We start from the raw sequence: 26,155 nt of genomic DNA, 5'->3' as shown, positions 1-26,155 counted from the left end.
TTGCTATATTATTTGCCTGATATATTGCCTCCTATATCATTTCTTAGATGCATGTTCAGGCTATATTATTTGCTGAAGAACTCTGTAGCATTTGCCAGATATATGGACTACTATGTCGTCTTATAGATATATGTCCCTCCTATATTACTTTATTATTAAAATTCCCTTGTTTTATATGTCTGATATATATATATATATATATATATATATATATATATATATATATATATATATATATATATATATATATATATATAGGCTCTATTATTTCTTTGAAATAATATTTCCTGTGCAGTATTTTAGTATTAGCTATTCCTGCTATATTTTATTCGCGAAGTTAATACCGTCCATTCTATTTACCTGGCAATTACCCTTGTGTTGATACCTTAATATATATATATATATATATATATATATATATATATATATATATATATATATATATATATATATATTCTTGATGATTCAGTCTTTTCTTACATACATGAAGGTTGTCTGAGCCGTACTGAGATTCGTTGTTGTATAACGTACTTGACACAAGGGTAACATTAATGCCGTGTTCACCGACCGTCCGTTCACCAGGTATATTCACCAGCAACATTACAACCTGAGTGAACACCTCTGGTGTGTTAGTGCTGGTTGGTATATAGATATATGTTCGAGGGTTTGGTTTGCGACATCTTGGATTCTGTCTCTTTGATGTTCAAGGTTCGTCTTCTGGGTCTGTACGAACAGGACGATGTTAGACTTTGATGTGTACTGATAACAGACTTTACTGTTTACATACAGGGACCTCCCTGTACAGTAATTCCCACATACATGGGACCTCTGTACCATTATCCCTACGTACAGGGAACCTCCTTGTACCATGATCCCTACATATATGACACCTCTCTGTACCATAATCCCTACATACATGGGACCTCTCTCTCTCTCTCTCTCTCTCTCTCTCTCTCTCTCTCTCTCTCTCTCTCTCTCTCTCTCTCTCTCTCTCTCTCTCTCTCTCTCTCTCTCTCCAATAATCCCCACCTACATGGGACCTCTCTGTATCATAATCCCTACATACATGGCACCTCACTGTACCATAATCCCTGCATGCATGGCACCTCTCTGTACCATAATCCCTACATACATGGAACCTTTGTACCATAATCCCTACATACGTGGAACCTTTGTACCATAATCCCTACATACATGGGACCTCTCTGTACTATAATGCCTACATACATGGGACCTCACTGTACCATAATCCGTACATACATGGGACGTCCCTGTCCCATCATGTCAATACAGCATGGATGTGCTGTTCTTGCTACATACACGGGTCGTGTGTTTGGGCCTTGATGTGTCTGTATAGTGTGTATGTGCACCTTTGATCTGTCGGCACTATGGGTTTTATGGGGCTGTCATTAACCTGTGACGCTTATGTCAATAGATCCCCAAAATGTTTGATGATTGGCGTTGATAATCGTATTTTTCAATAGCCCTCCCCTGGTAATAGCCCTCTGCGATATTTGAATTGAAAATCATTGTGATGGTGAATGCATTCATTATTTATATTTAATCCTGATACATTCATGGCATCATAACTCATGTATAATTCTTACATGCTGCATTCACGGTAACTTCATTAACTCCACGGCACATCCAAAACACACGCGGACCCACCCGCAAAATAGTTGAAAATCCTGTGAATTATATATGGAGGTTAGACTGCTTGTGCCATTATGACCGGAGGGAGGGGGAGGGGGGGGTTATATCTGGGCTCGCAGAGAGATGGAGAGCAGGGGGGAGGAGGGAGGGGGGGGGGTGCTGAAGGTAGTGGGAGGAGAAGGAGAGGGGTGGTGGGTCGGATGATACGGGGGGGAAGGGGAGGGTTTGTATGGGGAGGGGGAGGTTAGGGCGGGTTTGTACTAGGCCTACTGACGTTGCGGTGTGGTACGTAGAATAGCCAAGGCAAGTAGTGTCGAGGGGAAGGTGGGCGTGCGTAGGTTGGTGCGGGGGTGGTGAAGGGGGGGGTCACATCCACGGGTAGGGAGTGTGGTGAGGGAGACACAGGGGGAGGAAGGGGAGGTCCAGGCACGTACCACAGTGCCATGCTGGCACCACCATGACCCGTGCCCCCGCCCCCACATGATGGCACTCCAACTTACCCTGCTCGGAAATGGGGGGGGGGGGGGAGAGGCTGCGGCCCACAAGGGCATCATGGCACTGTAGGTGTGTGGCACTAGACAACCAGGTGTGATGTGTGTGTGTGTGCGTGCTAGGGTTCAGTTAACCCATGTACTCTCCCCAACACCCATCTCCCATCTTTCCTCTCACTGTTGACCTTCCCTGCCTTCTCTCTCTCTCTCTCTCTCTCTCTCTCTCTCTCTCTCTCTCTCTCTCTCTCTCTCTCTCTCTCTCTCTTACTTCCTCCTCCTCGTCCCCCTCCACGAGACCTGCCCCCCCCAGGTAAGGAGGGAGAGGCAGGATGTCTCGTGTGGTTGTATCTGAGCCTCGCACATGTGTTCTGGTCTGGTGGGTGTAGGGGAGTGGGTGGTGGGCAGCGGCACACATGCCTGGGTCATTACTGGCGCCGCAGCCGTGGGCCCCCCAGCCGTGGGCCGCAGTGGGTCCCACCCGCAAGCGGCACGCGAGGGACGAGCCTGGATGATGGGCACGCGAGGGTAGGCACGCCCAGCCAGCCAGCCAGCCAGCCAGGCAGGAGGTGTTCACTGGTAACGTGAGCCTGCCAGGGTACGTGGGAGGCGGTCACCCACCCACCCTGGGAGGGACAGGCATGGATGTAGGTGGGAGGAGATGTGGTGGGAGGCATGGCTGTAGGTGGGAGAGGAGATGTGGTGGGAGGCATGGCTGTAGGTGGGAGGAGATCTAGTAGGAGGCATTACAGTACGTGGGAGGAGATGTGGTTGGAGCCATGACTGTAGGTGGGAGATGTAGTGGGAGGCGATGGAAAGATTAACAAAGGACGCGTCGTAATGATACACACACACACAGCTAGCTGCATGACGGGTCCAGGGGTGTTTACCACAGTGGGAAACCTGACACTTGAGACAGGAGTGATGCCTCGCTCCTCTCAGATCTGAGTATAGTGGGAAGACTGATATGGAGGAGGAGGAGGAGGAGAGGAGAGGGTCTTAGGAACCATTTTGAAAATATCTAGAAAAAACATAGACGTGAATTAGATGGATGAAGGACCAGTGAGTCTCGTGGTTGTGACGGAGCGTCCCTCACCGGTGTTTAAGGAGGTGAGGGGGGCATGAGGCAGGGCGAGGATGTGCCACAGGAATAAAGAGACGAGTGTGAACGAGGAGTTACAAGCCACACACACACACACACACACACACACACACACACACACACACACACACACACACACACACACACACACACACACATCTGTGTCTCACGGTGGGAGAGGGGGCAGAACAGTGAAGAAAAGGGGGGGTGACTTTATCACATACCTTTTTTTTTTACACGCAGTATATTGCACACACACACACACACACACACACACACACACACACACACACACACACACACACACACACACACACACAAATAGATATATGGGTGTTACCGGACTGCCCACTCCAGTTTACACCTCCAGTGAAAAGTCACGTTTGCCGTGGCTTTATCACCGGAACTACAATCATGTCAAAGAATTCAGTGAAAAGGAGTCTACAGTTCCATGCCACTGGAAGTAGCGCAGCCTTCAGCTGCAGGAGCCTTTAGAAAACTCCTGGGTAACACCAGGACTCATTCATACAAGGTTTGTGAATATATATATATATATATATATATATATATATATATATATATATATATATATATATATATATATATATATATATATATATATATATATGCGACGTACACATCCATGTACGTCGGACAATACTCACATAAGCCTAGGGTTGCGTGTGTGTGAATGTTTGTGCGTGTGTGCGTGTCGACACTAAAAACTGGCGCGGGTCACGGTGTGGGGGGGGGAGGGGAGGGATTGATGGATGTGGGGGAAGGGAGGGAGTGATGGGTGTGGGGGTGGGTGATGGGTGAGGGATGGGGTGATGGGTGGCCCCTTAGTGTCTACTGGTGTCAAATTCGCACGCCTAGTGGTGGGGAGGGGACACATCCCCTCCCCTACCCTCAGCAGTCCCCCTCCCCCAGCCACCATCCATCCCCGCCTCCCCCTCCCTCGCAGCAGCACCCCCTTATTACTGACCTGGTAACAATCCCCCTCCCCCGCTGTCATTACGGCCGTGGCCCACCACTGTGATTGCTGCCACCGCTGTGACCACCAGTGCCACCACCACCACCATGACGACCACTGCCACCATATCCAACATGAGGACGACCAGTGCCACCACCACAGCCACCAGCATGAAGACGACCAGTGCCACCACCACTACCACCATGAGGACGACCAGTGCCACCACCAGCATGAGGACGACTAGTGCCACCACCACTACCACCATGAGGACGACCAGTGCCACCACCAGCATGAGGACGACCAGTGCCACCACCACAGCCACCACCATGAGGACGACCAGTGCCACCACCAGCATGAGGACGACTAGTGCCACCACCACTACCACCATGAGGACGACCAGTGCCACCACCAGCATGAGGACGACCAGTGCCACCACCACTACCACCATGAGGACGACCAGTGCCACCACCAGCATGAGGACGACCAGTGCCACCACCACTACCACCATGAGGACGACCAGTGCCACCACCAGCATGAGGACGACCAGTGCCACCACCACTACCACCATGAGGACGACCAGTGCCACCACCAGCATGAGGACGACCAGTGCCACCACCACTACCACCATGAGGACGACCAGTGCCACCACCAGCATGAGGACGACCAGTGCCACCACCACTACCACCATGAGGACGACCAGTGCCACCACCAGCATGAGGACGACCAGTGCCACCACCACCACCAGCATGAGGACGACCAGTGCCACCACCACAGCCACCACCACTCACACATGGACTTCTATTACCCTTATAATTAATGCACGTCAGATTAGAGGATAGGAATAAGGAGAATGATTAATTACTCACAAAAACAAGGCTGAAAAACAGCGGCGGCCCGGGACGCAAGGCTCTGGGTTCGATCCCCAGAATATGACACATTTCCCTGGCACGCACAGGACGATCAGTGCGTTAATGACAGCCTGGACATGCGTCACCCCCCCCCCCTGCCCACCCCAACCCTTCCATGTCATGCGTCAAGACGTGTACGGACAAGTGTCCAGATTGTTGTGGGGTGGGTTGTAGTCAGGCACTGGGGGGTGGGCTGTAATGAGGCAGGGGGGTGGGCTATAATGAGGCAGTGTGGGGGTGGGGTGTAGTGAGGCAGTGTGGAGTGGGCTGTAGTGAGGGAGTGTGGGGGTGGGCTATAGTGAGGCATTCTGAGGGTGGGCTATAGTGAGGCAGTGTGAGGGTGGGCTATAGTGAGGCATTCTGAGGGTGGGCTATAGTGAGGCAGTGTGAGGGTGGGCTATAGTGAGGGAGTGTAGGGGTGGGCTATAGTGAGGCAGTGTGAGGGGTGGGCTATAGTGAGGGAGTGTAGGGATGGGCTATAGTGAGGCAGTGTGAGGGTGGGCTATAGTGAGGGAGTGTAGGGGTGGGCTATAGTGAGGCAGTGTGAGGGTGGGCTATAGTGAAAGAGTGGGGGGGTGCGCTATAGTGAGGCAGTGTGAGGGTGGGCTATAGTGAAGGAGTGTGGGGGTGGGCTATAGTGAGGCAGTGTGAGGGTGGGCTATGGTGAGGGAGTGTGGGGGTGGGCTATAGTCAGGCAGTGGGAGGGTGGGCTATAGCCAGGCCCGTCCAGCTGTCCACTCTCCAGTGACTGTAATTATATGTTCATGGCTAGTGTGTGTGTGTGTGTGTGTGATCGTGTGCGTGTCATCGTGTGTATGTGTGTGTATGTGTGTGTGTGTGTGTGTGTGTGTGTGTGTGTGTGTGTGTGTGTGTGTGTGTGTGTGCAGGTTTCATGTAGAAGTGCTTGCATGCATGTACGTGTGTGTGTGTGCATGTTTGTGAATGTGCTTGTTTTCAAAATCACGTGTTTGTGTGTGTATGTGTGTTTGTTTTTCTGTTTGTACTTGTGTGTGTGTGCGTTTTTGTGTATGCTTGTGTGTGCGTATTGTAGTAGACATAGGAGTAAGAGAGAGAGAGAGAGAGAGAGAGAGAGAGAGAGAGAGAGAGAGAGAGAGAGAGAGAGAGAGAGAGAGAGAGAGAGAGAGCCTCATCATCCACTGGTACACACTTCATTAAGCACCAGACAAATTATGGGTAATTAGCGTCTTCTGTCGTGTTGTATGGCTTAATGGACGCTCGCTACACCCGCGTACGAGCTAATAGTCCTGCGTACCGGCCTGCTTACCCGTCGTGCGTACCGTCCTGCTTACCGTCCTGCGTACCGTCATGCGTATATATATATATATATATATATATATATATATATATATATATATATATATATATGTATAAGATGTTGAGTGTTTGCACCTAGAGGTGAGACCTTTGCCGAACATTTTTTTCTTAATTGGTCCATCGGTGGCCGAATACACGTCATATACCACAGGACAAGCGTGTGTGTGTGTGTGTGTGTGTGTGTTTCAAGACGTCTTTTGTACTATGCTGGGGAGGGATTTCTACACTCATGAAGGGGGTTGGGGGGGCAGCCCATCATTTCTTGTAATTACATATTTGCACAGTACAGCGATGGGGTTCTGCACACCCGGGACCCAGTCTCTTGAACGTGTCTTCTTGGATCAACGTTGTAAGTTTCCGTATGTTGTCCACATGTACAGTTTGGTCATTGAGTGTGTCCCAGTGATTCATTCATAACCCTCATTCACAACCCTTATGTTAGGATGACGTTCACTCCGCTCCATGTGTTCGTACTAGTATACTGCCGTATATCATGTCAGGGCCTCGGGGTCGACTGCCTCGATGCAGATCTTTCGAAAATAACTGTTTGCTGTTGACGTAAAAAGGTTGTGATCAAGACAACCCCTTACTCTTCTCTCTTCCGTGGTAGCCTTTCCCTGTAAACTCACATCTCTTAGTTCTAGGTCACTCTTGGACGCCCTACCCTCCACCTTCTGTGTTAGGTCTCCTTCCTTCCTTAAGTACGGTGAACAAATTTGAGAAACACGATACAAGTGTGGTCTGTTATACGAAGTTGATACTTACCTGAATATTGCCTTATCTGTGTGTCCATGTGTGTGTGTGTGTGGGTGTGATTATATGCAGGTCTTCTGTAACGTATATGTTAGAGTGTTTTTACACATGTCTCTGTATACATGATAGTTCGTAACGTCCTGCCTGCGATATCAGTGCGCCATCGTGTCGTCATCACCCACGTCATCGCTTCGTCACGTTATCACCTGCAGATGTACTTAAGTGATAAATGAAGCGGGGGAGTTGGTTCTTAAGTGATGTGTAAAGCTGGAGAGTTGGTTCTTAAGTGATGTGTAAAGCGGGGGAGTTGGTTCTTAAGTGATATGTAAAGCGGGGGAGATGGTTCTTAAGTGATAAGTGAAGCGGGGGAGGTGGTTCTTAAGTGATATGTGAAGCGGGGGAGGTGGTTCTTAAGTGATGTGTAAAGCGGGGGAGATGGTTGAGGGGGCTTGATCTGCCACATTCCAAGATCGTGCACCACCGACTCGCTCTGTGTCTGGCTTAGCTCTTGGGGTAGACGTAGCGCCACCGCCTCTAGGTAAAGATGTTACAAGTTTTTCTTGTCCAGCCTTTACAGACGTAGTTAAAGTTGACATGGACGTGTTTGATCGTTGTATTTCGCCTGTACTGACATCCGACGGTGGCCGTATTGCCTCATGGACTAACAAAAGGTTTGTTTGTGGCACGTAGGGGACTTAAGTTAAAGGTCGGAGCCATGGAGGGAAAGGTCCTGGGGACTTAAAAATACACCTTCCTCAAGTAAGGAGGCGAGAGTTTAGTGTAGTGTGGCATGTCAATAAAACAGGAGGGAGGAGGGAAGCGGACGTCGCTTGTGAAATGTCGGCCAGCAGAAGTTAGGGAAAGGTTTTTATCCTGGCCGGGTCCAGTTGGCAGGTTCATAAGATATTAATGCCTGGAGGACCCCTCCCTCCCACTACCGCTACCCCTTCCAAGCTCACCACCCTCCCTCCCACTACCGCTACCCCTTCCAGCTCACCTCCCTCCCTCCCTCCCTCACTCACTCACTCACTCACTCACTCACTTGGTCCCTCAGACCTTCCGGGAGTCGTATGGGAGGGGGGTGGGGGGGAGGAGATGAGAGAGAGTTGGGGAGATGATGGTGGAGAGAGAGAGGTTGAAGGGAAGGGTGTAGATAGTGGTGGTGGAGAGAGGAGGTGATGGGGTACTTTGCATGGAAGGAAAGAGCTGCATGGATGATGATGATGATGATGAAGTCGCAATCGTTATAATTATCATGTCACTAATGATGGTGATTATAATCATCATGTCATTAATGATGGTGATTATAATCATCATGTCATTAATGATGGTGATTATAATCATCATGTCATTAATGATGGTCATTATAATCATCATGTCATTAATGATGATCATTATAGACCCCGTATCATGTAGGAGACTTGTGTTGATGATTGCCTCGGGTACAGTGATGTCATGATTGGTGGAGGCGAACCATAGGATGATGATGCGTGGGACGAAGTCCGTGAGTGCTGGGCATGGTTGATGATGGCTCCGGTCTCCGCAGGTGGGTAGGGAACGAACCTAGCCATCCACTGTTTCAGTCTTATTTCCCAGTGCTCACACTCGGTGCCTGGAAATGAGATGGGCACCTGGGGTTCGTGGCTGGCAACCCCTCCCCTCCGCTGAGGGGGTTTTATCGGAAATCCAAATTACTTTTTTTTTTTTTACTGCTAGAGTTTTTCACGCATCTTTTTAGATTTTTTTTTTTATTTATATTTTCTCAAGAGAACTGATAGAGAAGCAAGGGATGGGGGATGAGGGGAGGCGAGACGGGGGGCCTGGCTGTGTTGGGGTAGTCAGGAATGGCACACGCTTTGTGCAGTACGAGGAGGGAGAGAGAGGCGTCTGCACTTGCGCTTGTGTGTGTGTATGTGTGTGTATGTGTGTGTGTGTGTGTGTGTGTGTGTGTGTGTGTGTGTGTGTGTGTGTGTGTGTGTCGCCATGTGTGCAGTGCATGGCACCATGTATACCTCGAGAGGGACAAGTAGGGGGAGTGTGTGGCACCGTCAGTGCTTGGCGAGAGGTGCTGGTCAGGGAGGGAGGAGGGTGTTTGGATAAGAGCCTACAAGACATGTCGAAGTCTGAAGTGTACGGTGGGCCGGAGCGTTGATCATTAACCATGGAACACGACGGTACGACCCTTGAACACGACGGTTCGACCCTTGAACACGACGGTACGACCCTTGTATACGACGATACGACCCTTGAACGCGACGGTACGACCCTTGAACGCGACGCTGCGACCCATGTACACGACGGTACGACCCTTGAACACGACGGTACGACCTTGTATACGACTCTATGACCCTTGAAAACGACGGTACGATCCCGTGACCTTATAGCGCACACACACACACACACACACACATACACACTGGGATACTATCTAGCAAAGTCATCCTTAGACACAAAAATGAAAAAGAAAAAACTAATTTATTGTCGTGAATTTATTCTGTATTGGTGTAGATTTATTGTGCAGTGTTGTGAGTCTGTTTTCATTTAGTAGTGAAGATTTGTTCGATAGAGCTGTTAAGTATTTTTCTGTTGTTGTGTAACCTTGTATGTTTGTTATGTATTGTTCTGTAGGGGGTTTTAGGGTTGTTCTCCGCTAGTTTCTTGAGAACTGTAGAACTGTTCTTTTGTGGCGTCGAGTACTTTTCTATCGACGTGGTTTTGTTATGTAGCGAAATATATGAATGTTCTTCGAAAACGTATCTGTGAAAATAACTGTATTTCTGTGTGGGGGGAAAATGCTTTCCACCTGTGTTTTTGTGTTTGACCGGGATAACATTTGTTCACCAGGAATGACACTTGTTCTCCGGGATAACAATTGTTCATCCAGGTCAACGTATGTTGCCGCGTGTTCTTGGGGCGTGGCGTGTTCTCTGGTGGTGTTCTGTTGTGTGGGGGTGTGGTTGTTATGTCCTTGTGTCGTAGAGGCTAACACTTGTGTTCAGCAAGCTCTCCCTGTTCTCACATGTTCACCAACCTATCCCAGACCTGACGTGTTCTCCAGTAGGTAAGACCTGCTTTACATCTTTGGGGGGGTGGGGGATGGGGTGGAGAGAGAACACGCTGAAGTTTGGTGAACATGTGTGACCCTGTTCTGCAATGTTCTCCGGTGGTTAATGTCTGCCTTACAGGGGACGAGGAAGAACACTGGATCAGCTCCACTGGAGTTTGGATCGTTGGGGGGGGTGTTCACAAATGTTCTCCAGGTGGGGATGCGACGTGTTTTCAGATGTTCTTTACGGTCGTTTTATCGTGTTCTGAACTGTTACCCAAGGGGTTAGTATGTGCTCTGAGACGTTCTTCTGCGTCGTATGCCGTGTTATGAGCTGTTCTGTAGTAGTCTGAGAATGTTCTCCACTGTGGTGTGAACGTGTTCTGTACAGCCTTACCGTGACCTGACCTCGTCTAATTGACATATGTGTACATACGGCTTTCCTTAGTGGTTCCCCCCCCCCCCCTCCAGGGTGTGTGCGTGACTGTTGGGGTCCTCCTGTGTGTGTGTGTGTGTGTGTGTGTGTGTGTGTGTGTGTGTGTGTGTGTGTATTTCCTTGTGTGTGGGGGAGGGGGGGTGAACACTCCCCCTCCCCCAAGACTTCTCCAGGTAGCCACCAGGTGTATGTGTGGGGAAATGTCTTAATGTGTTTGTTTGTTTGTTTGTTTTTGTGTATATATGTACGTATGTATGCATGTGTGCACGCGCGTGCCGTCCGTCTCTGCGCGAGGCACGCGCGTGACCCCCCCCCCCCACCCTCCACCGCCCTCGCTAACGACCGCACCTCTGACATCATTAGAGTTAATACCGCGCGAGATGGTTTATATGATCGTCCGCCTGGTAATTAGGGGTGTCCCTCCCCCCTCCCTCCCCCTCCTCCCCCCCCAGGCTAACACATCCCACCCCACGTCCTGGGATCACCCCCTCCCTCCCCCACCACACTACTGTAATGGCGGCGGTTGTAATTTGTATATTGGGGGTAATGAGGCTTGTCCCGACCCCCTTGCTCTCTTGACCCCTGACACCACGACCCCCTGCTTTTGCTGTCCCTCCCCCCGCCCCCACCCCAGTCCCCCACCCCTCCTCACCTGCACTCTTCCCCACCCTCCTTACCTCCCCCGATATTGGATCTTTCAGGCTACCACCTCTGACTACTTTATATATATATATATATGTGTGTGTGTGTGTGTGTGTGTGTATAGCGTTCATGAGGTGGCCGTCTAAGCTAACTTCATAAAAAGAAAAGATTTTGACCATGGGTTTTATAGTTTCAACATACGTTCGTACATATGGAATGAATGTATGCATATTTTGTTTTAATAAATGTAAGGGTTTTTCTTTAATTAAACAACGCTACATATCCTGTATATATATATATATATATATATATATATATATATATATATATATATATATATATATATATATATATATACATACACATATGAGTATGGTTGTACCACAGAGCCCTGTACACACTGCCTCACCTTAGGTCAGAGCCAGTGTTACGGCGTGACTGAGCAGGTTGTTGGTGGAGGCGTGTTGCACTGCTAACATATGGGGACGACCTCTGGTGTTGGCCAAAATCTGGAGGCACATTTACAGCGTCGATAACAAGCCATCAGAACATTATGAATAATTTTGCAAGCATAATTAGACGGTGAATCTCGGTAATTACATGTAATTACCTGTTTGCTTTTGGGTGTTAAGACGGTTATGTCAATAGAGATTTAGATATATGATTCGTGACGAATATATGGGCATGGTAATTTATTGGGGTTTTTAGTTCGTTTTTCTTTTAATACAGAGGGCGTTGACGTTGCCCGGTATACGGCGATGCGGTATGACGGAGAAGATATGCCCGGATAATATACTCTTTTTTTTGTTGTTGTATATTTGGTTTATCCGGAGAGATAATTGATGTCTAGTTACACTTATCACGGCCGCCGGAAAGGGGATCGATCCCGGGTACTCAGATTGCTGGAGATCACACACGCAACCTCTTCAGCCACCGATTGCCAGGTATACCAGACCTGGAGGATGGAGGGAGGACCAGGTCCAGAGCAGTGACCTGGAGGGTGGAGCGAGGACCAGGTCCAGAGCAGTGACCTGGAGGGTGGTTTCTTGCAAGTACTTGAGTGGGTTTCTAGCTGGTTGAGGGAACCTTGTGTATGGTTTCTAACCATTTTTCTAGCAACGTTACAAACGGTTTCTAGATGTAGCGCATCATATCGAGGGGTCTTCTAACTCCTGTTGTTTCTAGCAGCGTTGTGGGTTGTCGTGTCTCCGTGTGATGGTATTTTGAGCAGCGTTGTGTGCCTGCTTGTGGCACTGTTGGCGCCATGTCTGGCACCAGGTCCGGCTCTGGTTTCCGACACCGTCTTGGCAGTATGGGTGGGAGGTTTCCGACACTGTCGCGGATGTGGCCACGAGGTGTTGTTAAGTGTAAAGTGTATAGTGACCCGCAACTCACCTATAAGCTCATAGTTGTAGATATTTGGGGAGCTGTATCTTCGATTGGGTAATGGGTCATTTATTCTACGGCTCTTCCATTGTTCTGTTATTGTCTGTGGCAAGATAAACAGTCCTTATCAGTATCTGTAGATGTTTGTGTTGCTATCTGTGAATAGATAAGCTGACCCTGCCATTATCTACAGCTACTTCTGGTTCTATCTTTGGCTAGATAAACACTCCTCATCATTATCTATAGCTACACCTGGTGTTATCTCAAGCTAGATAAGCTGTCCCTATCTTTACCTAGAATTACTAGGTGCTATAATTGTCACTGTTGGACAGTGATATGTGGCACTGCCGAGGAGAGAGAGGGAAATGTTGCTGGCAGTACAAAGGTGCAGCATTCTGGCACTGTTGGAGATGGCTGGGTGCAGTGCCGCGGCAAAACACGCCAGTGAGGTGGGGGGGTGTGAGGGCGGGCAGCAGCGTGCCTTACCGGTAAAAGAACCTGGCAAGTTCTACCGGGAGTTAGGTATTCTGCCGACCTCTTGAATATTGACCAGGGGTTGTGTAATTCCCAGGCGTGGTGGGACTTTCGTGTTGGGGGAGGGGGGGGGATGGGGTGTGGGACTGTCCCATGCCCAGTGGGGGTCCCACCTGGTGGGTGGGTCGTGAGGAGCTGGCGACGTGTCAGTGAGGGAGGCCTCCTTGAGTAACCCCCTCCCTTCCCCCCCGTCGAACGCCCAACATCTCACCGTAGCCTCACACCGGACGCCGCCGCCGCCTCACACATGTATTAATGATACGCGGGAGGTCCTGGCTGAGGGACGAAGACGCCCTCCGCCCAGCCCTCGCTCGCACAGTGGCTGTAGGTGATAAAGCGTCGTCGAACCTTAACAGTTAAGCGTTAGATTATAAAAAAAAAAAAACAGATATTAGCCGACTGTATCATAACATAGGAAAATGAACTCGAGGAATCTTTGAAGCGATTGGTTCTCTGCTGAGGGTCGAGTTCCCCACAGAGATAAATTGTCACCAAGACCCCCTGTTCCATGGTGTAATGTTGTCACTGTGACCCCTCCCCTCCCACCTCCCTGCGTCTGCCCCCAGAGATGAGGTGTCACCAAGACCCCGCCTCCCCCCCAGAGAAAGGGGTGCATAAATATATTACAGTGGCAGGTGTTGGTTCTTTATTGTTGCTCTGCTCCCCTCTGTGTACCAGTCATACAGCTGACCATCTTCTACCACCTCACCGATGTAAACCAAAAAAAAAAAAAGGGGGGGGGGTAGCTCTCACCGAGAGGTACCTCTCTCTCTCTCTCTCTCTCTCTCTCTCTCTCTCTCTCTCTCTCTCTCTCTCTCTCTCTCTCTCTCTCTCTCTCGTTCTCGTGCCCCCTCACTAGGGTGGTACCCATCTTCTGCCCCTCACTAGGGGAGGGGATGTGTACCTATCTTCTACCCCTTACCAGGAGATAATGCCTTCTTATATATCTCAAGGAGGTGCCCCTCAACCTTATCTCACGGGGTGAGGGGGAAGGGGTAGGGGGAGAAATGCGGGTGATCTGCCCCTTCCTCTACCTCTGTCGACACCTCTCCACTCCCCTCCACTCCCCCACCATCCTGTCCCCTTCTTCCACCCCTCTCCCTCTAACTCCACTAGTTCCTCCCCCCCCCCACCACCCCCGTCGTTCCCCTTGGATCAGTCTTGAGTCGTGTCACCAGACAGTCTCTCTCTCTCTCTCTCTCTCTCTCTCTCTCTCTCTCTCTCTCTCTCTCTCTCTCTCTCTCTCTCTCTCTCTCGGCTTTATCTCTTGTCTGTATTCTCCCCCCCCCCTCCTATCCTCCTCCCTCCCCCATACCAAAGGGGAGGATGGATGGGGGGGGGGGAGAGCTGTGGTTAATCAGGTGGGTCGAGGTCACATGATCCTTGTGTCGACCGCCCGCCCGCCTCACCCGTCCGGTAAATTGTGGTTTACCACCCCCTCCCTAGGGGGGGGGGGGGGGAGCCGTCGTGTTGGTCGGGTACATTAGTCGGTTGGTCGGGTGGCTCCCTCAAGCGTACAGGGCCGACCGCCCTGCTCTCTCTCTCTCTCTCTCTCTCTCTCTCTCTCTCTCTCTCTCTCTCTCTCTCTCTCTCTCTCTCTCTCTCTCTCTCTCTCTCTCTCGTACACCTTCGCCCACTCCACCTCTTCTCCATGTTCCCCCCCCCCTCCTACCCTGCTAATCACCACCCACCGGCTAGTAATAGCCGGGTTGGCCAGCCCGACCAAAACACCCATCCCCCCCGGGGATAGAGACAAGCCCCCCCACCTCCCCCGACCCCGTACCCTGCGCGTGTGGGACGCCTCCCCTGTGGTACCCCTCCGAGAGCGGCCGATTTCGTGCCTTTCGTTATCCCACGAATTAGTAACGAATTTCTTACCAGGGATGAAATTTTTTAGATGATATATCGCTATTATGTAAACTAACCTCACCTTCCCCCCACCCCTTCTCTCTCTCTCTCTCTCTCTCTCTCTCTCTCTCTCTCTCTCTCTCTCTCTCTCTCTCTCTCTCTCTCTCTCTCTCTCTCTCTCTCTCACGAGGAATAAAAGAGGCGTGAATTCTTTTTTTTTTTTTTCAAGGGTTGACGATCCATGACATCAACGTAAGGTGCACACGTCCCGGGGGAGCTGGTGAACGTCTGCAGTAACCCGGTCGTGGCTCCTCATAGAGACTGATAGGTCGATAGATAGATACGTAGGTAGATAGATAGATAGAGAGATGAATAGATAGATGAAAAACATTGACAGTTATATGCATTTTAGTATTCACTTGTATGTTGGTGTAACATACACGCTCTCCATTCATATATATATATATATATATATATATATATATATATATATATATATATTGATTTTAGGGAGATGATGCATACATTCATACATATGAATGCAGTTTCAGAGTTGAGATAATATACATAAGCATCCATTGATAGAAATTCATACAGACCGGTAAATACATTGATACATATATGTATATATGAGAACAAAGTACATGAAATATTACATAGACACGATAGACGTGTAGTCTCGCAGCAAATCGACACATCGTAGTATTACCTGAAGTTGACACATCCTTGCGCAAAACTGCGATGTATCAGAACAGACGTTGGCGTAGGTATATATAATGAGGCCTCGGGTTACGCAATACACGACGCTGTAACGAAGGTGGGCGCGTCGTCCGTCCCCCAGTACGCAGAGGGTGTTCGCTGTTCTGACGAAGTCGGTCCGTCCTTGCCCGTTCGCTCTAGAGGAGTTGGCGCACTTACGAGTGATTCGTTGTATCGGAGTTATGGACGACTTAGGGAGGAAAGTGGGTGTGGGGTGGTGGTCTGGCCCCCTCATTATCAGACTGGGTAATAAGGTGTTATTATAATGCCCCGGCAACACTGTGCACGGCAAGTGGAGTAGTTGTATTTTTGGTTCCAGAAAACTTTTAAGGAGAGAGAGAGAGAGAGAGAGAGAGAATTAGATTTTCATCCACCATTAAAGAGAGAGTTGTTTGGCGGTACAGAGGCTGGGATACAGCGTGTCCTCTGTGTTGTTCGGTTGGTACAGAAAGTTGGCTGGCATACACCCACACTCCCTATGTGTTAGTCCTTCATGCTAAACAGTGACAAACGGAGGGTTAATAACGGGCAGCGGTAGTTATGGATGGTTAAATGTGATGGTGGGAGTGGTTAGCGAGGGCTTGCTGGTAGTTAGGAGGTAACCACAGAGCGGGGAGGGTAGTCCTTCCTGCATGTCGTCACTTACACGCACACGCTCACGTACATACGAGCTGTTGTATGTACACACGTACATAGATGATACGACGGTCAAAGGTGTTTGTGCGTCTTTATGGGAATGGCAAGGATGTAACTATATATATATATATATATATATATATATATATATATATATATATATATATATATATGTGTGTGTGTGTGTGTGTGTGTGTGTGTGTGTGTTTGTGTGTGGCTATACATGCGCTACATGTATATATATTATTGTTTATCTTTTTTGATGCTGCTTGGAAACTGTAGGAGGGAGAGGGGAAGTGAGAGGATGGGAGAGGGGGAGTGAGAGGACAGGCAAGAGGGGATTGAAAGGACAGGGAGAGGGGAAGTGAGAGAATGGGAGACGGGGTGAGTGGGCAGGAGAGAGGGAAGTAAAAGGAGAGGGAAAGGGAAGTGAGAGGACAGTGGGAGGGTGAGGCAAGGTAGAGAGGGGAATGTAGGGAGAGAGAGTCGTTTGGGGAGGAAAAATGGGTGGGGTGGAGAGGGTAGAGGGAGATAAAGCAGAGAGTAAGTGAGAGGAGAGAATTGAGGAGGTAACGGAGAGGGGGAAAGGAACGATAAGATAAAGGAGGGCAAGAGGAAGGATAAGTTCTGAGAAAAAGAAAATGGGAGATAAGAATACGAGGAAGGTGGGGGGGGGGGGATTAAGAAGAGGGGGAGGGGGAGAGGCAATCCTCCCACCACTGGCTCTCACGTATGACCAGCCTGAACTGAAGATTCCCCACTGGGTCTTTCCCAGTGGTATAACCCCGTGTGCCCAAGGTGTCACTATATATAATCCTTCAGTATATATATATATATATATATATATATATATATATATATATATATATATATATATATATATAATCTTTCAGTATATATATAATCCTTCAATATATATATATATATATATATATATATATATATATATATATATATATATATATATATATATAAACCATCAGTATATACATAATCCTTCAGTATACATATAATCCTGAACCGATGTGTCGTCACACAGCCACGCTCCAGTTGAACAGTGGATGCTCAGTGTTAGCCCACACCCTTGCCTTGTGTGTCCTTCTGCAGTAAGATCCCTCAGATTACCTTAACGTCTCGTCTTGAGTATAATTGTGAACGCTGCAGATTGCTTCCGGTTCCCTACGTGTTATGGTCTGGTACACCACTATTGGAATGACCTTTCCTTCACATCCTCGTCTTAATATAAACCATATAAAGATAAGAAAACATAACATAATCTCTTACAATATATATATATATATATATATATATATATATATATATATATATATATATATATATATATATATATGGGACTGGAAAGGCTAGAATGTATGTATTATATATAAATTTTAATCGGTAAATACAGGTTATTGGAAAGACGGTATTAGCAAGTATAATGCACTTTGTCCCGTATTGTCTGGGATTAAACTGTCTTGAAAGTATATTTTGCCCTCTACCTCCCTCACTGGCTTCCTCATATCAAAGTAATATTTCTTTTTATTCTTATGATGTGTTTATATATGGAGTTGAGTGTGTGACCTTGAGGGATCACGTGGGTTTTGTCAATAGTTAGATTTTTTTTTGTTTTATGTAAGTTTTTTTCTTTGTTTGTTTGAGGGTTTTTGGTTTTATTTTTGTGTTTAGTTATGTGTTTGTAAGTTTTTGGTTATTTTTTTGTTTGCGAGTTTTTTGGTTTTCTTCTTATGCTTTTTGTTATATGTTTATGAGGTTTTTTTATTTGTTTGTTTGTAAATTTTTCGCTATTTGTTGGTAAATTTTTCTTTCTTTGTCGGTAAATTTTTCGCTATTTTTTGGTAAATTTTTCGTTGTAAATTTTTCGTTATTTGTTGGTAAATTTTTCGTTCTTTGTCGGTAGTTTTCCTTATTTGTTTGTTGGTAAATTCTTCGTTGTTTGTGGGTAAGTTGTGCGTTATGTGTTTGTATGTTGTTTTGGGTTGTCCTCAAGGTGTGGTAGCGGCGGGAGGGGTCGGTCGGGTGGTGAGTTTACGTAAAGGTGTCAGGGTGTGGAGCCTGCGCCCGGTTGTAAACACCCTGACTCCACATACTCCTCTACTGCTTCACCCTGATGGCTATACACTCCCTGAAACCATCTTGGCTCTGTCGACGCCCTGGCTCACCCTGAGTCTACACACCCTGGCTCTGTGTACACCCTAGATCACCCTGTCTCTATGTTCACCCTGGGTCACCCTGGCTATATACACCCTGAAGCTCCCTGGATCACCCAGGCAGTGACGCTGTGTCCCCCTCCCCTCTCCACTGACGTCCTAGTCTAGCTCGCCTTCCATCACCCTAGCCCACCCTCTCCTCACCCCAAGTCCACCCTTAACCCACCCCCAGCCCAGCCAGCCCACCCTGGCCCTGCCTTACCTGTGGTGGTGCTTATCGCCAGGCAGCTGTGGCACCGCTCTCTCTCTCTCTCTCTCTCTCTCTCTCTCTCTCTCTCTCTCTCTCTCTCTCTCTCTCTCTCTCTCTCTCTCTCTCTCTCCGCCGCTTCATCCATCCCGGCACCGTGCACCATCCACTCTCCCTTCTCCCTCCTCTTCCACTGAGCTGATCTCGATCCACCTCTCCCTTCCCTGCCTGCCCCGCCTGCCACCCCCCCCCCCCCCTCCCCACGGTCCTCTCTCTCTCTCTCTCTCTCTCTCTCTCTCTCTCTCTCTCTCTCTCTCTCTCTCTCTTGCTCTCACTGTTATCCTTCTTACTGGCCCTCCCTCCTCCACCTCCATCACCACCACCAACACCACTACGTAGCCCCACCACAACCACCACTACACACCCCCCCACCACCACCCTGGAGACTAAGACCCTCCACTTTTATCCCCTTGTCCTCCACGTCTCCCTCAGTTTTTCACAAGGCAGTAATCCCCTCCCCTCTCCTCCTCCCCTCCCCTTCCCTCTCCTCTCCTCTCCCCCCTCCCCTCCCCTCACCTCTCCTCTCCGCCCCTCCCCCTCCCCCTCGGCCTCTGTCCTTCACCTCCCCTCACCAAACAAAAGCCTGCCTCCCCCCCCCCCTCCCAGATCCCTATAGACTCCCACCCACCCCAACTCCCTCGCCTGCCTTCCCTCCCCTCCCCACCCCACCCCACCCGAGCTATTCACCAACACCCCCTCCCTCTCTTTCTTTGCTCTCTCTCTCTCTCTCTCTCTCTCTCTCTCTCTCTCTCTCTCTCTCTCTCTCTCTCTCTCTCTCTCTCACCTCAGTATCCTGTTGGCTGTGTCCTCTCCCTCTAGCCACATCTCCCCTTCCCCCCTCCCCTCATACTCTCACCGCCGAGTCTGTCCCTTGTCCTCTCTCTCTCTCTCTCTCTCTCTCTCTCTCTCTCTCTCTCTCTCTCTCTCTCTCTCTCTCTCTCTCTCTCTCTCTTTCATACCGTCCCTGTTCCCTCCACGTCGACCCTTACCGCTCTCACCCGTCACCTGTCCCACGCCCCCTCACCTGTCCCACGCCCCCTCACCTGTCCCACGCCCCTTTCACCTGTCCCACGCCCCTTCACCTATTCCATGCTCCCTTCACCTGTCCCATGTCCCCTTCACCTGCCCCACGCCCCCTTCGCTTGTCCCATGTCCCTTTCACATGTTCTACGCCCCTTCACCTGTCCCACGACCCCTTCACCTATTCCACGCCCCTTCACCTGACCCACGCCCACTCAAGTGTCCCACGCCCCGTCATCTTTCGCACACGGCCCTCGTCTTCTCTGACTCCTCCCACACACCTCCCTCCCACCTCTCCCCTCTCCCACCTCTCTTTACTTTCACGCTCTCTCCCCAAAGGCCGCACTCTCTCCCGCTCCTACCCTCAGGCGCACTCTCTCTCTCTCTCTCTCTCTCTCTCTCTCTCTCTCTCTCTCTCTCTCTCTCTCTCTCTCTCTCTCTCGCACACACACACACTCACACACACACACACACACGCACAAGATCCACCCCTCACACCCTCCTCCCCCAACCCCTCCTCCCTTCGCTGCACCAAGGCTTCACCCCCCCCCCCCCTCCCCGTGCGGCACCAAGGCCACCTACCGCCCACACCCCACCCCCACACACCCCATACACCCCTCATGGCACAGTTCTCCCTCCCCCACCCCACTGCCGCTAATGCTCAAGAAATTGCTCCCACCAGTGGGTCGGAGAGAGCCCCTCCCCCTCACCATCAACCAAACCCCACCCCCCCCCTGATTTTAGTAGAGGTGGCAGTGGTGGGGAGGGAGGCAATCTGTTGTCTGGGGCGACGGCCATGTGTGGGAGGGAGAGGAGAGGCACTATCCTCCCCAGCTGTAGTGTTCACGTTGCCCCATTAACAACCCCCGGGTGTTTATACCCTTCCCTTAAATACGTCAAGACATTGTCAGGGTATCTGTAGTGCCTCTCTCTCTCTCTCTCTCTCTCTCTCTCTCTCTCTCTCTCTCTCTCTCTCTCTCTCTCTCTCTCTGTCTCCACGTCAAGATAAGCAGAACACATAAAGAAAAAGATAAATGTCTTGCTTTTTTTTTCCTCCCTTCTTGCTTATTGCATTTTGCTCATGTAGGTTTATCCCCAGTCTTGCCAATTAATTCTAGTATTGCCAATTTGTCCTAGTCTTCCCCAGTATATTTTAGTGTTACCAATTTACCCTCGTCTTCCCAATTTATTTCAGTATTTCCAATTTATCCCTATCCTCCCAATTTATTCTAGCCTTACCAGTTTTGTCTGCCTCGCAAGTTAATTGTGGTCTAGGGAGTTTGTTCATTCATAATCACATGTGTTGTGCCAGTTAACCTCTCGTCTTCCCATTTTCTTCCTTCCTCGATTGTGTTTGTGGTGGTTCTGACTGTACGTTGACTGGAAGGAGAGAGTTTCCTCTTAATGGTTTGCATTTGACGGGTATACACCAGGTTTACAAGACATATACAGGTTTACAATGGACATACATAGGTTTCCATGGGGTTTATAGCATGGTTTACAAGGGGTATACGCCGGTTTATAAGAGGTATACACGCCGATTTACATCTACTTAGTTTACCTCAAAGGAGGCTATTGGTTTATATATGATTGGTGTTTTGACGCTAAAAAAAATCCTGTAATTGGTTCTCTACTCTGAAGAAATCCAAGAAATTCCGTAATTGCCTTATTTAGCTGCATTAAAACCTTATAATTGGCGTCCTGAGTCAGATTTCGTTACGCTGATGCAAGCTCAGCACTGGTGATCTTCACACTGAAGTAAACTGATTCACTGCTTTCGTTACACTGCAGTTAACTTATTACCGCCTGCTTTGTACCGTAGTGAACTTATTAATGGTCTCACGTACACTGAATGATACATTACTTGCCTTCATAACACTGAAATACACATTTCAGCTTTCTGTACACCGCTTTACACTGAAGTGAATATACTGGTTTGTTTATACTGAAGTAAACATCACTGGTTTCTCTACATTGAAGTGCATATTACTGGTTTCTCTACATTGAAGTGCATATTACTGGTTTCTCTACATTGAAGTGCATATTACTGGTTTCTCTACGCTGAGGTAAGCGTATCAATTGGTGAATGTAAAGAGAAAAAAAGGCGTATACATTTATATATTATTTCTTAACGCTGAATGGTTTCTTAACACTGAACACCAAACACTGTGGAGTTATTTACACTGAAGAAAACGTAGGAATAGATCATTTACATTTTATGTTTACACTAAAAGAGATATGAGTAAATTTTTTGTTTACAGAATTGTTATTTTCTGTTGTGAACGAAACCAGAATTGGTTTCCGTAAGTTTATGTTGGTTTCTTAGCAGTGATGGAAACCTGCTGGTTTCTTAGATCTCAAAAAATATTTATATTTCTTTATAGTAAAGTTTATGATTTATTTTTTGTCCACTGATGAAGATTTTTCATTCATTTTTTCTTCAGTGAATGAAGAAAGTTTTTGTTTATTTCTGTACACTGAAGGAAGCTTTTGATTCATTTCTGTACAGTGAATGAAGAAAGCTTTGAATTTATTCCTGTACAATGAATGAAGGAAGCTTTGTTTCCGTACAGTGAATGAAGGAAGCTCTTAATTTCTGTACAGTAAATGAAGGAAGCTCTTTATTTCTGTACAGTAAATGAAGGAAGCTCTTTATTTCTGTCCAGTGAATGAAGGAAGCTCTTTATTTCTGTACAGTAAATGAAGGAAGCTCTTTATTTCTGTACAGTAAATGAAGGAAGCTCTTTATTTCTGTACATTAAATGAAGGAAGCTCTTTATTTCTGTACAGTAAATGAAGGAAGCTCTTTATTTCTGTACAGTAAATGAAGGAAGCTCTTTATTTCTGTACAGTAAATGAAGGAAGCTCTTTATTTTTGTATAGAGTATGAAGGAAGCTCTTTATTTCTGTACAGTAAATGAAGGAAGCTCTTTATTTCTGTACCGTAAATGAAGGAAGCTCTTTATTTTTGTATAGAGTATGAAGGAAGCTCTCGATTTCCTCAGTGAATGAAGGAAGCTCTTTATTTCTGTACAGTGAATGAAGGAAGGTGTAATTAGCCTTACGGAGAGGTTTCAGGGGCTCTTCTCTACCCCCACAGGTCGGCCTGCTTCCAACCACCCTTCTATGACCTCTGACCCAGCAGGCTGTTCCTATTCGTGCTGCATACGTAGACAGGATGATGATGGTAAGTCGCTCGCAGCATGATGGGGGGTCAGGGTATGTTGTCCGGAGGGGAGGGGAGGGGGGTGTGCCTTGGAGAGGGGGGAGGGGGGGCTAAGGCTCAGTGGGGGAGGGCAGTGGGATGGGGTGGCCCCCCCCCCAGTGTCCACATGGTGGTGGACGGCACTGATCTACACACACACACACACACACACACACGTTAGTGTTAAGTCGTACTGTTCGACCATTTGCCCTCTCCTTCCTCTTTCTCTCCCTCCTCTCCCTCTCCCTCTCCCCTCACTCCCTTCTCTCAGTGTGATCCCTGGCCCTTAGTTGTCAGTGTGAGAGCCCCCCCTCCCGTAGCTGTAATCCTCTTAGCTTGCATCCCTTTCCAGTATGAAGTTGAGCCTCCCCCCCATATGAGTCTGTGTGCCCTTATCAGCATGACAAGTGTTTTACGCAGGTACCCTCACTCACCCTGTACCGTCACCCTACGTTCCTTCGTTGTGCGCCGCTCCTCACCCTGTACCGTCGTCTGGAGTCCCCTCACCGTGATCCAGTCCCCTTAACCTTTTCCATCAGGACCTTTTCCACCCTGAGGCCTCCCTCTCACCTCGTACCTCTCAGTCTACCCGGCTCTCATTGTGGACCATCTCAGTCCTGAACCTCGTCGCCAGGCCCAACACTGCCCCACTCACCTAAACCTCCCACCTAGAAATACCCTCTTCCCCAAGAGCCTCCATTGAGTCCCATTGTGTCACCTAGACCAACCAGAACCTCGTCTGGGGCCACCTGATGGTCACCTTCCCCTGCATTCGTGTCATCCCAAGTCAACTTGCCACGCCCTCATTCATGAACGTTGTCAACAGTCCACCGTGCACGACTCCTTGGGTCACATGACTTCACCTGAGGACCCATCGCATAAGCCACCTGCACCCACCCGAACCTTCCCAGGAGTCGCCCTCCGACTGGCCTGAACCCTCTCAGCGGTCACCTACATTTAGAGTCCATCGAGACACTCAGTAATCACAGCAGGACAAAGGGAATAAGTATGTACTTGTACTGTGAGTGTGGTGAGGAGCGGTGCTGAGTGTTTGCCAGACGTGAGTATGTTTGTAGCGGGAGTGTCTGTGTGGCTGGCCCTGTGGCAAATGGCTCAGACACAAGCCTATCCATGTGTGTGTGTGTGTGTGTGTGTGTGTGTGTGTGTGTGTGTGTGTGTGTGTGTTTTACCTTACCTTACTTGACCCTCTGCCTCCTCACCATACCTTAAGTCTTACCTTACTGTGCTTTGCCTTGACCTGGGTTTCCGGGGCTGTCTTCTAACCCCACACCCCGCGCAGCTCTGCCTGTCGTGTCAGCTTGCCACACAGTAGCGTTGGGGCGTGTATGCCGTGTCGTCATGTCTCCTCGGAAGGGCGTGTCTTGCGCTGAAAGAGACCAACAGGATCTGTCGTGGATTTGTGAGTGCCTTGATCACGGGCATGGTTTGAGCTCAGAGGACATGGGCGTGTAATGATGCCCCTCGCGGTGTGGTGTGGTGTGGTTGTGTGTGGGGTTATAACGCAGCATAGCTTGGATGTGCGCTGTGTTGTGGGCTTAGGGCATGACAGGGTTGTAGGATGTGTCGGGAGTGTCCAGGACGGGAGAGGAGTTTGGTGAACAGCGCGGACAACAGCAGACGGAGTTCAGAGCCACCTCGCGACGTGGGGGAGTCAAACCCTCCTCTTCCCTGGGCTGGTTCACAGATGAACGCAGGCGAGGGGGGACACCAACACTCCAGCACCGTCAGTGCCCACACAACACTCACCTTCTGTTTATATATATATATATACATTATGATGTAGATTGATATAGGTAGATCGAGGTAGATGTAGAGAGGTATAGCTGTAATGAGTTCTTGTAGATGATGATGTACAATTGTAGTGTAAACAACAACAACAACAAAGACCCCGTTGACTTCTTAACTCTATCAGTACTCGACCTCACGTGTTCCCGAACATGGGATTTTCAGACACGTGTGTTCCCAGCACGTGCTCACGTGCAGTAGTAGTTGGGAGGTGGGGGGGGGGGAGGACAGGTGTTGGACGGTAATTTATTTCATAAAAGAAAACGAGATGATTAATGTATGATTAATTGAAGTGTTGGGGGTTGGCTGCGATCGTTATGGGGAAAGTCGACCCCGTATTACCCCCACCCCCCCATCTTTTTTCAGGGAGGTGGGGGGGAAGGTTTATTTACACGACCTTTTGTATTTTGAAATACAATTTCGGTTGTACTTTGGGTACATGTGGGGAGTGTGTGCAGTCTGTAGTTTACCGAGGGTGAGGGCGGGGTGTAAATGAGTAGTGGGGAGGGCCGGGTGTAAATGAGTAGTGGGGAGGGCGGGGTGTAAATGAGTAGTGGGGAGGGCGGGGTGTAAATGAGTAATGGGGAGGGTGGGGCGTAAATGCATGGTGGATAGGACGAGTTAAGAGGCGATGTACAACCCCCTTCCCCTCTTCAGGTTTGTTAAGGGGAAGTTTTCACGTTAAGGGGCGCCCTACAGCGGTTGTTCCCCTTAGCTGACGTGAGGGAGGGGGAGATGGGCGTCACGAGGCGGGCCCTCGCCCCACCCCCACCTGACCTGACCTGCCTCCAAAGTTGGCCGAAATCTTTTTCGACTTCATTCTAAGGCGACTCTCTCTCTCTCTCTCTCTCTCTCTCTCTCTCTCTCTCTCTCTCTCTCTCTCTCTCTCTCACACACACACATAAAACGTCAGGGGTATAAAAGTAAGCGATAAATTTGATTTATGAATGTAGTGCCATCATGGCCCGTAGATTCATTGTTCCGTAATTTATATGCGATTAATTAAACTGTAATATATATATATATATATATATATATATATATATATATATATATATATATATATACATACAGAGAAGCGCCCCGTGGTGACCTGACCTCGCTTACCCCCGGTATATAAACATGAGGTCATGATGTAAACATCAGAACG

At 48.7% G+C, this 26,155-nt stretch overlaps 1 protein-coding gene across 11 annotated transcripts in view; it reads left to right on the top strand.

The window, feature by feature from the left end:
- The window catches only part of LOC139763247 (uncharacterized), a 288,461-nt gene that overhangs the window by 113,834 nt on the left and 148,472 nt on the right, over positions 1–26,155 (top strand). For 4 of the 11 annotated variants that reach the window (XM_071689160.1, XM_071689158.1, XM_071689162.1 and 1 more), the window contains exon 2: positions 23,095–23,181. The exons of the other annotated variants lie outside the window; for them this stretch is intronic. In XM_071689160.1, coding sequence (XP_071545261.1) covers positions 23,173–23,181 — 9 coding nt within the window. In that variant the 5' untranslated portion in view covers positions 23,095–23,172. The remainder of the gene's footprint in view (positions 1–23,094; positions 23,182–26,155) is intronic. 11 annotated transcript variants of the gene reach the window in all.

Source organism: Panulirus ornatus, chromosome 46 (assembly GCF_036320965.1).
Source record: "Panulirus ornatus isolate Po-2019 chromosome 46, ASM3632096v1, whole genome shotgun sequence".
In the NCBI taxonomy this organism is placed as follows: Eukaryota; Metazoa; Arthropoda; class Malacostraca; order Decapoda; family Palinuridae; genus Panulirus; species Panulirus ornatus.
The sequence above is the reverse complement of the archived record's forward strand: the minus strand, read 5'-3'. Positions and strand labels throughout refer to the sequence as shown.